General features: G+C 38.5%; 1 protein-coding gene across 1 annotated transcript; it reads left to right on the plus strand.

Annotated features, from left to right (window-relative positions):
- Window positions 1-3,623: 3,623 nt before the first annotated feature.
- Window positions 3,624-16,366, plus strand: FUNDC1 (FUN14 domain containing 1). The gene is made up of 5 exons (XM_081567281.1): window positions 3,624-3,808; window positions 4,522-4,678; window positions 8,149-8,224; window positions 14,144-14,272; window positions 15,907-16,366. Exons 1-5 carry the CDS (start codon window positions 3,781-3,783, stop codon window positions 15,982-15,984), a joined length of 468 nt encoding a protein of 155 aa, XP_081423407.1. The 5' UTR covers window positions 3,624-3,780; the 3' UTR covers window positions 15,985-16,366.
- The last annotated feature ends 288 nt before the right edge of the window (window positions 16,367-16,654 follow it).

Below are 16,654 nucleotides of genomic sequence, written 5' to 3' on the forward strand. Positions count from 1 at the left end.
TGGAGTATAGTAACTTCAGGTAACTTTTTTGCCTATAAAAACTTTTCCCCTAAAACTGAAACCATGCACCTCTGATTGGGACTCGAACCCAGTCTAAACCCAGATTGGGACTTGAACCTATAGTCTTTTAATTAGACCCACTCACCTGGTGTCTGGACTTACTGAGGCTCAGGCTCTTTCTGTCTTGGCACAGAAAGAATTCAGTGAGAAGCAAAGTGATAAGTAAGTAGATTTATTAATATAGGCCACTTCTGAGAGATGCAAGTGGGCAGGGAGCAGGCTCTACCCTAAGGATTAAGTGGGTTATATTTTTATAATCAAAGGAAAGTGGGTTTGGGGGAAAAGACTGCTTCTTCCTTATTCTTCAAGTAGATGTCAGGCTTACATCACTAGCTCTTCTTTGCATTGGGCAGGAGAGTGTCTGATCCTTTGAGGTCACACTAGGACCATCCTAGTGCTTATTCAAATCAGCAGAAGGGTGGTAACATTTTTTCTTTCATTTAATGACCTGGGGCATATCTCATGCTTTTATTTATGACTCTATAGTTAAGCAAGCCAGCTTCATTCCACATTCCAATAGCTTTCTTGAGCAATCATTAACTTACAGTGGTCTTCCAAAGTTTTCTATGTTCCCCTCTCTATCTATAATCCCATTGGGACTTCTACAACTACCTGTATAACTATCTTCTTCTATCCCTATCAAAACCATCAGGAAGTTTGGGGGTTTTGAGCACAAGCCACCTTCTCTTCTTGCATAGCCCTGCAATAAAACTTTCTTTGCTCTGAACTCTTATGTTTCAGTTTGTTTGGCCTCACTGTGTGTGGGGCACAGGAATTTGTGTTCAGTAAGAGCCAACAGGCTAGAATCAAGTTTGCAACATAATCTACTCCATTTTATCAAGTCTGCATTTTTCAGCAGAAATTAAATAAATCACTTGTAATTGGGCTTCCCTTGTGGTTCAGCTGGCAAAGAATCTGCCTGCAATGCGGGAGACCTGTGTTCAGTCTCTGGGTTGGGAAGATGCCCTGGAGAAGGGAAAGGCTACCCACTCCAATATTCTGGCCTGGAGAATTCCAAGGACTATATAGGCCATGGGGTCACAAAGAGTCGGACACAACTGAGAGACTTTCACTTTCACTTCACAGTGGGTAGGTAAGACACCAGTATTCACAATGACAATGCTTACTAGTGCTGACTGAAAAAAAAAAAAACAACCTATTCAAAACGGGAATTAATAAAAAAAAATCAGGAGGATCATAACACCTTTTAAAGTCTGTGTACACAATTTACACATTAAACTACTCATCACTTAGCCAATAAAATAACAGCTTTTTTGATAATGGGAAAGAAAAAACTCACACTAGTAAAATAAATTATACAACTAACTTGGTTGAGGTAATGGCAAGGGCATATCACTGTAAGAAAACAAAAGGAAGAGCGTTAAAAAGTTCCTTCTCAACCCTTATGTGTGCTACAGAAATGATTGCCTTTAATTTGTTTTTGGACATGTTTTGGATGCATTTTGGATTCAAAAGTCTATTTTTTGGCATCTTAAGAGCAGTGTTTTGTTTCCATTTTCTCCCTCTTGTCTCCATAATCATTTGATGCTAAATATCATTGCCTTGACAGGAAAGAGACTTCTTTCTGTAGTTGGCAGATAGTGCTAGAAGTAGGTAAAAATGTTTGGATGTCATTGGCCCAGTCAATCCTCTTCCAATTTGTAATTTTGCTCTTCTGGTTTGTAATTTTCCTTTCTCTTCTTTCAATGGCCCATCATTTGCTGTTTCTCTTATTTGTTAGCACCTCATTGGGAGTGGGGAGGCAATGGGGAGGAAGTAGTGTATGAACTCAAACGTGTTAACTCTTGGAAAAAATTTCAGTGAAGACCTCTTAAGTTATGTCCCTTCAAGTTACTTTGTTTCCAAAACATGTAATTGTGGAGCCCTATACCTTCCCTTGTGGCTCAGCTGGTAAAGAATCTGCCTGCAATGCGGGAGATCTGGGTTTGATCCCTGGGTTGGGAAGATGCCCTGGAGAAGGGAAAGGCTACCCACTCCAGTATTCTGGCCTGGAGAATTCCATGAACTGTATAGTCCATGGGGTTGCAAAGAGTCAGATATGACTGAGCAACTTTCACTTTTACTTTCATACCAAGGTCACAGGTGTGGAGCCCTATACCAAGGTTACAGAATAAAAATCTCTGGAACTGACCAAAGCCCATAGCAACTGTTGCCATGAGCCTCCAGATCTAAACCAGCCAGTTCCCTGACCTCGAAGTAGGTGAAATACCTACTAGATTACCCACCCTATTATCCTAAAGTGAAAGTGAAAGTTGCTCAGTCGTGTTGGACTCTTTGCGACCCCATCAACTATACAGTCCATGGAATTCTCCAGGCCAGAATACTGGAATGGATAGCCTTTCCCTTCTGCAAAGCATCTTCCCAACCCAGGGGTTCAGGCCTCCTGCACTGCAGGCAGATTCCTTACCAGCTGAGCTACAAGGGAAGCCCCTATGGCATCCTAACCAATAACCTAATACCATCCTTCTAGTAGGAATTTTCTATCTTGAGACTATAAAAATTGGCTGCTAGCTTGCGAAAGGGTTGGGCTCTCCCTTGAGCCGGCATGTGTTGTAATAGTGTGTCCCTCTCTAGTAAACTTTATTCATCTCTCATTCAGCCTCTTGACTGGAAATTCTTTTCCAATCCGCACATGGCCCACCACAGTAATCTCACACAAAGTGAAGATTAATATCTCCAGCCAGTCTTAGAATTGTATTTTGAGGCGCACAGGCTGAGGAACTTGAGAGACATCAACCCTTGCATTTAAAGCACCAGGACTTGAAAAGCCAAGTACAATTATGTAAGTTAATATTTTAAGTAATGCAGCCTCTACCAGGATTTCTTATTTTTCATTTCCATATTCTCAGAATAAGAATACTGATAGGGTTGTTTTAAGTGTACAGCGAATGCGGGTGCAATGTAAGTTCAAAACAAGTTTCGGGGCCGGTTTATGTGAACCTGAGTTAGCTGCTTGGTTTTCAACACGGTTTCTCATTCAACAGAATCCCGTGAGGCTTCTTGGGTGAAGAACTTATCCTCGTTCCTCTGTCAGATTTAAATAATAAAATTGATGCTTACAAATTACGTCCTCTTGAGTAACTCGTGTCAGGTCAGTTCCTCGGCTTCCCTCTTCCTCCCTCAGGTTCCTGGCAGGAAACGCGTGGAGAAAAGATGAAAAGGTTCCAATTCCCAGCAGCAGCGCGTTAGAAAAATTTTCCATCTGTTAGTGAGCCTTTGACTGCTTGAAAAGTGTGGTTTGAAAGAGGGTTTCTCTTATCTCTTTTTAAAATCCTCTTTCTGGTACCGTGTTACAAATAGCAAGCTGGTTTTCCTTTAACCACCATGTGACGCCCCCTCCCCTCCAGCCGTGAGGCCCTTTGAAACAAAATACCAAAAGTTAGCTTCTGGAAATTCTCGAGGGGGAGGGGTGGGAAACCAGGGTTGCGGAGGGCAACTGACTACAACTCCCACAAATCCTTGCGGGCTGGTATCCAACGGTCTCCCCCCTGCCCCCTCCTCGCGCCCCTCTGCCCTGCGCTTGCGCGGAAGGCCCTGCGCTTAGAGGAGGGGGCGGGGACAGGGCTATGCGCCTGGAGGAAAAAGAGGAGGAGATAAAAAAGAGACCATAGACTTCCACCTGGGCCTAGAGCGGTTTTTAAAGTAGGGGCGAGAGGCGGGCGGGTTGGGACCTCCTCAGTACAGGCCGCTGGCGGTATCATGGCGACCCGGAACCCCCCTCCCCAAGGTGAGCGGCCGGGGCCCGAAGTAGTATCTTAGAGGCGGCTCACAGCTCTCGACCTTGCTTCGGGCTCGGCTCTTCCTTCTCCTGTCCCAGGGATCCTGGGGGCTTGTTTTCTTGAGGCAACCTCTTTGAGCACCCCTTTTAGACTAGACCTCCCCTTCCCCTCTTGGACCCTCGCCCTCAACACGGCCCCACCTGTCTTACCTTCACCTCCCTTCCTATCCGTCTTCTAACGTTTAAGTCTTGCTGTTGAAGTCATTTCTTCTTGCTGGGCCTCTAACCGGTTCGGCCAGTGGAAGACGACCCCCTTTTCCTCCCACTAATGAAAATGGACCCTGCACTGACCCTGAACCTGAGATTTGGGGGTGACCCTTCATGCTGTGAAACTGACCTACCCGCCGAGATTGGGGGAGACCCTGCTGTGAAACTGACTCACCCCTACAGATATTTGGGGTAGGGGTGTAACTGTGCTCAGCTGTGTAACTGACGTGGCCTTGGTCCCCCAGGCCTGTGTCTAGCTCTTTGGGAAGGGGATGCTAGGCCCTTTACTCTCCAGGCCCTAAGTCTCAGGGGTTGGGTTTAAGAAACTGTCTACATCTGGGCGTTTAATAGGTGTATGCCAAGTGTAACAATGAATTTTAACAGATGAAAATGTACACGACATTTTTAACTTTCAGTTGACTGTAAATGTGTTGCTTTCGTTTTCTGCTTTCAAGAATATGAAAGTGATGATGATTCTTACGAAGTGTTGGATTTAACTGAGTATGCCAGAAGACACCACTGGTGGAATCGAGTGTTTGGCCACAGTTCCGGACCTATGGTAGAAAAATACTCTGTAGCCACCCAGATTGTAATGGGTGGAGTGAGTGGCTGGTGAGAACATCCTTTTTTTTGTTAAATTTCACTGGGAGCCTGACTGCTGCCCTTTTGTATCTGCACCAACTACATACTCAGTCAGTGGTTTTACAATGTTAATCCCAGAAGAGCTGCACCCTGAGACTTTTCTCGGTGATATGATTAGTGTAATCTACACTCAGACTCTTTGCTGGGTTTTGGTGATCCTCCTCCTCCTCCTCCTCCTTCCTTTGATTTTTTTTTTTTTTGCATATTTCCCCCCTTCTCAGATTTAGCAGATGTGGTGGATCTGATTCAGTGCCAGTGGGTAAAGGGAAAAATAAAGAAGAGTTAATTATATGTAAATAATTTTTACTTGTTCAGTTGAAAACCCTGTGAGAACTCCCACAGTAAAACTAATCTTTAGGATTATCAGCCTTGTGCAAAGCAGTGTAAAATTCTCAGTAAAAATTACTGATTATGATACAGATGGTACTGTTAATTTTTGTGGGCCAATTTAAATTATGATAATACTTTGAAGAAGAAGAGTTGTAGAACATTGGGTCTTTGTTGGAATTACTCAGTGATAATACTGTGGAGTACATTAAGGGGGAGAGGTTAATAAGTATTAACCTCACCAGTTAACATTTCAGATCACATGATTATATAATTGCTACTGTAGATCTAATTCTGTTATTCTTAGACTAAAAAGATTAGCCAAATAACAAGGGTCAGAAAGAAGTTTGACCCTTATTTTGAAACGTTCATAACCCTAGAGAATTTCTGAAGCTAGTGGGTGTGCTTAACCTGTGAGTAATAATTTTTTTCTTAGATTCTAGGTTAAATTCATCTTACATTAATTTAAATATTTACATATTTAAACTTGATAAGTATAAAGTATTTTTTTTATTTGTGTTTTATTTGCACCTTGGAACAGTGGTGCACTCTTTTATGCCTTTTTTTAATGCCCTTTTTTAATAAATGCCATTTTATGATAGAGACACTCACTGTGAAGATTCTGTGATGAAGAGGTACAGTATTTATTCGTGATGTGTACTTACTAGTGCTGCTTATGAAAAAAGCCTGCAGTTAAGAGATGCCTGGTCAGAGCCCTGGTTATTCAGATGAATCTTCTCAAACTGTTTATACTTTGATGCTTACAATTCAGGGCCTGGCCTTCTACTTAAATAAGCTCACAGTCTGGTGCCTTGGGTGATTGGTTAATGTGAGTCCAGGCCTAAAGCCCCATCTTGAAAGAGACTGAAAAATAATTGAGTAGTAGAATTAAATCATTGTGTGTTTTCTCCGTGTAGGCCAAACTTGGTGAGAAGCCTCATCATTGGAAGAAGTTTGCTTGGAAAGCTTAGAGACAAAACAGAGGACATTAGTAGATTGATTTTAGTTTCTCATGCTATCAAGCAAAGGACAGACATGCTTGTGGAGCACAGTCCCCAGGATACTGTTAAGACCTGGCTGCTGCTTGGCTCCTCTGCTCCCTTTTCTGAGTCTTTGTTGCTGTCCCCCCTACTGAGGGACACATATGTTTGGGTTATAACCAGGTGTTGGTCCAGGAGCTGTGTAATAGGACTCTAATATTATACAGGTGATTTGTTGCAATGACTTTAGATTTAGTGTAATAAACGTTTGCAATTTTTTTAGGGTATAAAACTGATGTCCTATTGTGGCATATGTTAAGGAGGAATGGTTAATAAGATGTTAGCTAGTTAACAATTCAGACCAATTCAGGACTTGATTGGGAATCTGAGGAAATTATGTTTAGCTGTAGGTAGCTATAGGTTCTTGATCATAATAAGAAACTAAAACTGACAGCAGGATGGGTGGCTGATAGGTGAGATGGGACGTGTGAAGATCAGCCAGAGGGCCGTTAGTGTGATCTGGAAGCAAGGTAGTGATGCCTTTAAGGATGGAAGGAAGACAATCAAATAATGTTTTGGAGAACTCGGGTGTATAGAATTGGCCATTATTTGGACCCCAGAGGCGATGAAGAAGGCAGTCTGAGATGAGCATGAGGTGAGAAGCCTTGAGAATAGTGCCATCACTTAGAAATTGGGACTTTAGCAACAGGTGGTTTGGTTGGAAAGATGATGTTTGCTTTGGGACAGTTTGAATATGTGGTTGTGAGTGGCAAGAGAAGCTCGTCATGTAATTGGAAATGTACATTTTCCATTTATGAAGGTGTATTAGTTTCCTCAGGCTGTTACAACAAAACACCACAGCTAGGTAACTTAAAATGAGTGAAGCTTATTCTCTCACAGGTCTGGAGACTAGAAGTTTGAAAAGTGTCAGCAGGGTTGGTTCCTTCTTGGAGGCTCAGGGAGAATTTGTTCCATGTTTCTCTCCCATCTTCTGGTGGTTGCCAACAATCCCTGACATTCCTTGACTTGTAGACGTGTGTGCTCAGTTGCTAAGTCGTGTCTAGCTCTTCACGACCCCATGGACTGTAGCCTACCTGGCTCCTCTTGTCCATGGGGTTTTCCAGGCAAGAATACTGGAGTGGGTTGCCATTTCCTCCTCTAGGAAATCTTCTCAGTTTTGCCTCTGCCATTACATGCCTGTCTTCCTTCTGTGTGTCTCTATGACATGTTGGATTTGGGGCCCACCATACTCCAGTATAACCTCATCTGAATTAACTGCTTTTGCAATGAATTTGCTCCAAATAAGGTCACATTCTGAGGTTCTAGGAAGGTCATAGATTTCAGGGGTGACACAATTCAACCCAGTACAGAAGGCTGGAGTTGGAAATCTGAGATTCCTTTGCACTTTGGATCTGGAATGCTGAAGGGAATAATGAACTCACTGAAGGAGAGAATCAAAAATGAAGTGTGGGTTAACATCCTTACAGGGTAGATGAGACAAAACAGGTTTAATATAGAGAAAGAAATAGATAAGGGAGCCATGAGAAATGTGGGCCGCAGTATGGTCATGAAGGTGGACCTCTTGCTCGACCTTAAAGGGTAGAAAAGTTTTAGATAGTTGGAGCTAGGTAGAAACCCCGAGAAACGGGGATTAATAGCTTGAGCAAGAGTGGTGACCTGTTTGGAAACTGATTGGATTGGAGCAGAAGGTTTGGGTAGAGTGAGAGTTGGCCAGATATGTGGAACATCTTGACTACATTAAAAAAAAACCCCACAAAACTAAGCATTTTGTTACGAGGAATTTCAACTTAATACAACTGTAGAAGGAAGAGTATAATGAACCCTTGAGTACTCAACATTCAGTTTCAGTAGCCAGTCTTTCCCCTGTCAATTCCCTTCTTCTTCTCTTCATCCCTTATTTTGAAGCACATCTCAGACAATTTAGACTATGCAGTTTTGACTAGTCTGTATAACTGAAAGGAAACATTGAGGGTTTCTGAGCAGGTGAGGAACATGGTCAAAAGAACTGGGAAGACATTAAGATTTTACTAGGAAAGCAATGAAAACTAGAAGAGAGAGAGAGTTTAGTACATCATTGATTGTTTTCATCCTTTGCCATTTCTTCTACTAAAGGTGCGCGGGATTTTTGTTCCAGAAAGTTGGAAAACTTGCAGCAACTGCAGTAGGTGGTGGCTTTCTTCTCCTTCAGGTATGTCAGAGCTTTCAGTTCTTGCCTCTGCTTAACAAATAAACATTTCATCAACAGCATAACCTGTTCATACTGACAATTTAAAACATATATTTAAAGTTCACACACATTCATACACAATATATGAAAATCAAAAAGTCTCTTTCCTTCCCTATTGCCTAGTCATTTTTCCTTCCCAGAGGAAATTGCTGTTAGCAATTTCTAACATGTTTTTTAAAACTAGGAAACCATAATAATATAGAAAGTGGAAAATTGGTCTTAAAAAATAATTCATAATCCTATTTCTGAGGCAAGTTGATTTGAAATTTTAGTCCTGTTTATGTTCCTCTAAGTATAAGGTTCAAAAATGCTTTGCTCTTAGAGGTTGTTTATCAGGTTATTATCTGGCATTCATGTCTGTTTGGCATATGTTTTCCCCAAAATATCACTCCCTGAAGATCAAATATAATAAATCCTAAAATTGAAAAATCTCTGGGAATGTGTGTTAGCAACAATTTTGAAGATACAGAAATCTGTCAGGTTTTGAAAATGATTTATGGTCATAGCAACCAAAATCTGACTTCAGCACCTAAGCCATTGATCATGTAATAACCAGTGTCATTGCCTGATGTGCAGAAGGACTGAATTCATATGTATTAAGCACAGCTTTTTGTTTACTAAACAGTTTAAAAAACTTATATATTTTTCTATTGGTGGTATTATTAAGAGTAATTACTTATCTCTTGTAAAAGGTAAAAAGAAATAATTATTCATATTCTAAATTTAGTCCCTTGGATGAGTATGCCAGTATTTGTACAAAGAACTTTATTTAAGCTGATTTTTGGCTTTGGTTTATATAGAACCAAGAATTAAGTTATTTATATAGTTATCAAGAATCAAAATAGTTAATTTTGTAGCTGTTTTGAAAACTCAATTTCAAAAGATGGAAAAGGATACTCTACCAAAGCAGAGTTCCCTAGAATATTCACAGATAGAATTATATATTTCAATCTACTCTGCATGTCATTTATCAGAAGTCCATTTCAGTCCCTTCAAATCCATGTTTTGCGGTTGCCACCTTCTACTTCATGTTTAGTCCACATAATATTTGAAGTCCCTGAGTAGAAGATGGAACCTCTCTGCATCAAACCAGTTTTTCCCACAAATATGACTTACCTTGAAAGCTCAATAGAAGGAAGCAAAGACAAAAAAAGAAACAAATGGCTTTTAGGCAAATTACCTTTTATTTAGTCTTGCTTCCATATTTTTATTACCTTTACTTATATTTAAAGATAAATATTAGTTTGCTTACAACTTAAAGCTCTTCTAGTAGCTCAGGTATTTTCCAGTATATATTTATCACACTGCAATCTTAAAAAATAGACAGTTGGTATATAAATCTTTTAAATTCAGTTTTTAAGTTGTACATGCCCATAATTCAAAGGCTCAAGTACATGTGTAATGCTCAATACAGATTAGAATAATCCTCTGCATCCCTCACTACCTCCCCATTTTTCCTCTCTTGAGACAACCAGTTTGAACTATTAGCTGATTCTTAAGGTATTTATTTCCTTTTTCCTAAACAAATTAATTGAACATTTCTTTATCTTTCAGTTTGAGGTATTAACTGTTGGCTTCCCATTATGGAATATGGAAATTTAGCTATCATTTATTGAACTTCTGTGTGCCCCAACCCCCACATCATCTGAGTATTGTTATTTCATAATTGTGTTAGATCATTACCTGGAGTTCACTGAGCTTCTGGATTCTGTAAGTTAATGTCTTTATGTTCAGGAAGGTTTTGGCCATTATTTCTTTGAACATTTTCTCCTATTCTTTCTTTTTCTTCTGAACATGACTGACTGATGCATGTTAGGCTCTTTGATAAGGTTCTGAGGTTTTGTTCATCTGTTCTTTTTGGTCTTTTTTTGAAGATGGTATAATTTCTAGTCATCTAGCTTCAAGTGCACTGATTCTGTGTCATCTACCTTCTGCCATTTATCCAGTGAATTTATTTCAGATATTATATTTTTCAATTCTAGAATTTTCATTTAGTTCTTTTTATATTTTTCTATGTTTCTAATGATAATTCTTATCTTTTCATTGATTACAAGTGCAGTTTCCTTTACCTCATTGAGAACTGTTATAGTACTGCTTTAAAGTCCCGATAATTTCAGTATATGGGTCATCTCAGTTTGCATCTGTTGATTTTCTTTTGAGACTAGGCCACATTTTCTTGCTTTATTGTATCAGATAACTTTGGATTTTATCCCTGAGCATTGGGAATGTTATGTCATGGTGAGTCTAGATTCTGTTTTATTCCTCTGAAATTTGTTAATGTTTTGATTTTAGTAGGCAGTTAACTTGGTTAGACTCAAACTGCAAACTCCATTTCACCTGTGGTAGAGAGTGGCTCAAATCTCAGTTTTTTTTCTTTTTTAGCCTCAGCCAGAGTACTTCGTTATGCCCCATGGATGTGTGGTTCAGGACTTGGGTAGAATTTACACATAGAATTTGGGGCTTCTCTTCTCTAGCTGTGTCCTTTCTGGCAGCTGTTCTTCTCTTGGGCTGTGTCCTATGGTTCTTCAGGCCAGAAAAATGGCATGTTCTCTATTCAGCTTTTAGCCACCCTGCAACTGCATCTTGTCCTCAAGATAAAGCCAAAAAAATGGGCAACTCACCTTATATTGGTCTCTTCTTACAAGTTTCAGCTCCTCTTTAAAATCTGCTTCCTTTTATTATTCTGGAGCCCTTGTGTTTTAACCAGGGTTTATAGTTGTTGTCTGTGGGAGGGACCTTAAGGTTCATCATCACTTCTGTGTCTGTGACCCAGATTACCATGTAAGGTATTGCCAGGAAAACCTTTCACTTGCCATTTGCTTTGATTATCACTCTGTTTTGTTGAGGCTAGAGTTAGAACTGATATAAGGTGAATAAATATAGGAAGAAATGGAGATAAATAGATTTTTCTCTGGAGTCATTCACAATGAAAATGGAACCTAAGATTCCCAGCCTACATATATAAAGTCAGATATTTTTATATTTTGAAGTATTTTATGTGTGAAAGTGAAAGTTGCTCAGTCGTGTCCGACTCTTTCTGACCCCATGGACTATACAGTCCATGGAATTCTCTAGGCCAGAGTACTGGAGTGGGTAGCCTTTTCCTTCTCCAGGGGATTTTCCCAACCCAGGGATCAAACCGGGGTCTCCTGCATTGCAGGCAGATTCTTTACCAATTGAGTTATTTCATACTTAAAGTGATGCATTAAGAGATCACAAAGAAAGCATAAACTTGGTAGAAGTGACTTATAATGGTATACAAGGCTCAATTGTTTACTACTCTTGTGATTCTTTACATGTTGATTGTACTGTTTGAAGGGATGACTTACTGTACTGGCTTACACACATGCTATTGTTCCTATTCAGATTTTGCTGTGTCTCAGTAGCACCATATGAGACATTAGGGTTAGTAGGCATTTAGCTGTAGTTTTATTAAAAGTATTTATAACATAAAATTTGTGTAGAGCATATCTTCTTTTATATTCCACTTTCAAAAGCAGTTACCAGAATAAGTATTCTTTTTTTTCCAGAAAAAGTATTCTTTTTTAAATTAATTAATTAATTAATTATATTTGTTTTGCCATACATTGACATGAATCCACCATGGGTGTACATGTTTTCCCCTTCCAGAACCCCTCTTCCACCTCCCTCCCCATCCCATTCCTCCGGGTCATCCCGGTGCCCCAGCCCCAAGCACCCTGTATCATGCATTGAACCTGGACTGGCAATTTGTTTCACATATGATAATTTACATGCTTCCATGCCATTCTACCATATCATCCCGCCCTCGCCCTCTCCCATAGAGTCCATAATACTGTTCTATTTATCTGTGTCTCTTTTGATGTCTCACATACAGGGTTATCTTTACTGATTGACTAAATACCATATATATGTGTTAGTATACTGTATTGGTGTTTTTCTTTCTGGCTTACTTCACTCTGTATAATAGGCTCCAGTTTCATCCACCTCATTAGAACTGATTCGAATGTATTCTTTTTAATGGCTGAGTAATATTCCATTGTGTATATGTACCACAGCTTCCTTATCCATTCATCTGCTGATGGGCATCTAGGTTCCTTCCATGTCCTGGCTATTATAAACAGTGCTGTGATGAACATTGGGGTACACGTGTCTCTTTCAATTCTGGTTTCCTCAGTGTGTATGCCCAGAAGTGGAATTGCTGGGTCATATGGCAGTTCTATGTCCAGTTTTTTAAGGAATCTCCACACTGTTCTCCATAGTGGCTGTACTAGTTTGCATTCCCACCATCAGTGTAAGAGGGTTCCCTTTTCTCCACACCCTCTCCAGCATTTATTGCTTGTAGTCTTTTGGATAGCAGCCATTCTGACTGGCGTGAAATGGTACCTCATTGTGGTTTTGATTTGCATTTCTCTAATAATGAATGATGTTGAGCATCTTTTCATGTATTTGTTAGCCATCTGTATGTCTTCTTTGGAGAAGTGTCTGTTTAGTTCTTTGGCCCACTTTTTGATTGGGTCGTTTATTTTTCTGGAATTGAGCTGCAGGGGTTGCTTGTATATTTTTGAGATTAATTGTTTGTCTGTTGCTTCGTTTGCTATTATTTTCTCCCATTCTGAAGGCTGTCTTTTCACCTTGCTTATAGTTTCCTTTGTTGTGCAAAAGCTTTTAAGTTTAATTAGGTCCCATTTGTTTATTTTTGCTTTTATTTCCAGTATTCTGGGAGGTGGGTCATAGAGGATCCTGCTGTGGTTTATGTCGGAGAGTGTTTTGCCTATGTTTTCCTCTGGGAGTTTTATAGTTTCTGGTCTTACGTTTAGATCTTTAATCCATTTTGAGTTTATTTTTGTGTATGGTGTTAGGAAGTGTTCTAGTTTCATTCTTTTACAAGTGGTTGACCAGTTTTCCCAGCACCACTTGTTAAAGAGATTGTCTTTTCTCCATTGTATATTCTTGCCTCCTTCGTCGAAGATAAGGTGTCCATAGGTGCGTGGATTTATCTCTGGGCTTTCTGTTTTGTTCCATTGATCTATATTTCTGTCCTTGTGCCAGTACCGTACTGTCTTGATGACTGTGGCTTTGTAGTAGAGCCTGAAGTCAGGCAGGTTGATTCCTCCAGTTCCATTCTTCTTTCTCAAAATTCAGAAAAAGTATTCTTAATTTGACTGAAGAGTCTGAGTTAGTGAAGAGAGTTGATCAAGCTACTTTAATGACCTAAAAACTGATTGGCTACTGATCTCTTATATTAATCATCTGTTTAATTAAGGGTACTTTTTTTTTATTAGCTGTACAAGTTCAGTAGTCTCTGCCTTTTTAGCTAATTCTTAAATTCCAAAAATTCTGATCATATTATAGAAAAGTTGTAATATTTTTGGAACCTTTTGCCATTAAGTACTGTACTTTTCTTAACATAGTGTTCATCACATCTAAATAATTTTGTATGCTTAAGTCTGTTTTCCCTAATGGACTGTAAGCTCTCTGATGGTGGGGACTTTTGTCTCCCTTGTTCTTGGCCATAACTTCGAGGCCTAGAACAGTGCCTGGCACAGAATAGGCACTCACTGTGTGTTCATGAATAAATTAGTGAATAAATTATGCTTTGTTACACATAAGCTTCATACAGTTCTTAAAATCTAAATGTTCATATAGGGGCTTCCCTGGTGGCTCAGACGGTAAAGAATCTGCTTGCAGTGCAAGAGACCTGGGTTCAGTCCCTGGCTCAGGAAAATCCTCTGGAGAAGGGGAGGGCTACCCACTCTAGTATTCTTGCCTGGAGAATTCCATGGACAGAGGAGCCTGGAGAGCTATAGTCCATGGTGTTGCAAAGAGTTGGACATGTTCATACATTGTATTATCAACCTAGTTGGTTTAAAATTAACTGTTTTTATTACATTTTTGCAGATTGCCAGTCACAGTGGCTATGTGCAGGTCGACTGGAAGAGAGTGGAAAAAGATGTAAACAAAGCAAAAAGACAGATTAAGAAACGAGCAAATAAGGCAGCACCTGAAATCAATAACATAATAGAAGAAGTAAGACAATGTGTATTTTTGGCTCCTTTTTTTTTCAAATGGATCTCAGCAGAAAATGTGACTAGGGAATGTGGTCTTTAAAAAAAACATTGGTGTTTCTGGTCATGTCTAGAGTGTTAAGTAAAATTTGGGATCAAGTCACCATTTAAATCACTCATTATTATTTTTTTTAGTTGTTAACTAAAGCTGCATATTTTTTTTTTGAGGTGGAATAGTTTGAAAATGTATATATTTTATTTTATTAATATATTAGTTTTATTAATGTTTTTATGTGTATTTTGTCTGTTTTATTCTTACATTGTTCAGAACTGAATTGAATGCTCCTTTGCTTTTATTTTAATTCTGTCCTTTTACTTTCTCCAACTTCTATTTTGAAAAATTTTATATCAGTTGAAAAGTTGACAGACAAAAACAGTAAATACCCAAGTACTCTTTACCTATTCACCAAATTGTTTGCATTTCACATTTGCTTTGTGTGTGTGAGATTTACCCTTTTTATTCCTGAACAATTTAAGACATTGTATCTTTTTATTCTTTAATACTTCTGTACATATGTTCCAAGAATATGGATATTCTTCTATATGATTACCCTTATGAATCCCCCCAAACTTAATGTGATACAATAGTATTTCTTAATATACAGTTCATGTTAAAATTTTTATATCTTTTTCCCCCTAATTAAGAATTGCATATTGCATTTGGTGATCATGTCTCTGAAGTCTCCTTTAATTTTAAATGGTCCCCTCATCTGTTTTTTTTTCTGAATTTCATGACACATTTTTGAAGTATCTAGGCAGAGTATCTCACAGTCTTGCTTTGTCTAATTCTTTCTTCATGATTTTATTTGGGTTGAACATTTTATCAAGGTGTTATTTTTCTGATCCTGTATATTTTTTCCTACTGGCTAAGTGGACTGATTGTTAATAAATATCATTGTGCATGCTGTGGGAATTTATTAATCATCTGTGTCAATAATTTGCTGAATGGACCATTTATGCCCACACTGGAGGGAGATTTCTTTTTATCTGTGAGAATTTTGTTGCCCATATGCCTGTTATCTCAGAAGCAAGAAGCTTCTGGGCCTGGCTGGGGGCTCTAGGCTCCTTCAGTTTGTAACGGACAACCCTGGCATATTGCCTGATGGTTGGTATCTACAGTAGTAGGAACACAAGAATTTTTGCTGAATATTTATTGAATTGAGGAAAACATCTGAAAAATAATACTCAGCTCTGGATTTAATAATTAAGAGTATTTTTAAAAATTTGTTATCTTTTTCTTATTATGGCAAAATATATAAAACATAAAATTTACCATTTTAACTTTTTAAGTGCACAATTCACTGGCATTAAATATGTTCACACTTTCATGTAATCATTACTACTATCCATTTCCAGAAATTTTTCATCATTCCAAATAGAAACTCTAACCATTAAGCAATAACTTCTATAATTAACCTGTCTCCCTAGCCCTTGGTAACCTCTGTTCTACTTTCTGTCTTGATGAATTTGACTATTTATGTAAGTGCAAATTATAATAACATTGTCATTTTTGTCTGTTTTATTTCACTTAGTGTTTTCAAGATTTATCCATGTTGTAGCATAATTCAGAGTATTTTTCTTCAAACTTTATTTCAGGCAACAGAATTTGTCAAACAGAACATTGTGATATCCAGTGGATTTGTGGGAGGCTTTTTGCTAGGCCTTGCATCTTAAGAATATGAATGTTCTATCACAGTGAAGTCACCTGTTAGAAGAGAAGTGGTGGTGACAAGATGGTCTCATTATTACACATTGACAGATTCTCCAGGATGACAAGAAACAACTAGCTGGACAATACCCAACTCACTGCTTAGCATTTTGCCATCTGAAATTTAGCAGACTAGTATCTGCTATAAAATAACCTGTATGGTATGTGTATAATAGTATCCCTGAGCAAAACATGGCTTTCATTATTTTTTAAGAATTTGTGTTTGTTTAAAATTTGCCTATAAAACACTACTATTGGATGTAGATATGGAGAGAAAATGAATCGCTGGATGTATTCCCCAGTAAAATATTATCCTCATTTTATTTAAATAAAATGTTTTCCGTTGTGCTTTTTTAGTATAGTGCCAATAATTAAAACTTTCTATTAGCTTCAACTGTAGGGCTGACATTTTTTTTTAAAGATATGTTTGCAGCAAACTGAAGAACTGTAACACATTTTGTGGAAGGATTTACAGATTATAATAGAATTATTAAAGATATTAAGTAAATTTAACACCAATTTTTAGGTTGCTTTTTCCTACAGTTCTTACTTATTTAATAACTGTAGTAAACAGTTTCAAGAAATGCTCTAGGAAAATACTACATATCTAAAGCTTTTTTTTTGTTTTTAGGATGT

This window comes from Giraffa tippelskirchi, chromosome X (assembly GCF_054371585.1).
Source record: "Giraffa tippelskirchi isolate mGirTip1 chromosome X, T2T-mGirTip1v1.2.pri, whole genome shotgun sequence".
In the NCBI taxonomy this organism is placed as follows: Eukaryota; Metazoa; Chordata; class Mammalia; order Artiodactyla; family Giraffidae; genus Giraffa; species Giraffa tippelskirchi.

What these genes read in the sequence shown, in the direction of transcription:
- FUNDC1 (XM_081567281.1), top strand. Translation starts at nt 3,781, where the DNA reads ATGGCGACCCGGAACCCCCCTCCCCAAG. An exon ending in GTGGCTTTCTTCTCCTTCAG is followed by an intron (nt 8,225 to 14,143) that starts GTATGTCAGAGC and finishes ACATTTTTGCAG; the next exon opens with ATTGCCAGTCACAGTGGCTA. An exon ending in TCAATAACATAATAGAAGAA is followed by an intron (nt 14,273 to 15,906) that starts GTAAGACAATGT and finishes ACTTTATTTCAG; the next exon opens with GCAACAGAATTTGTCAAACA.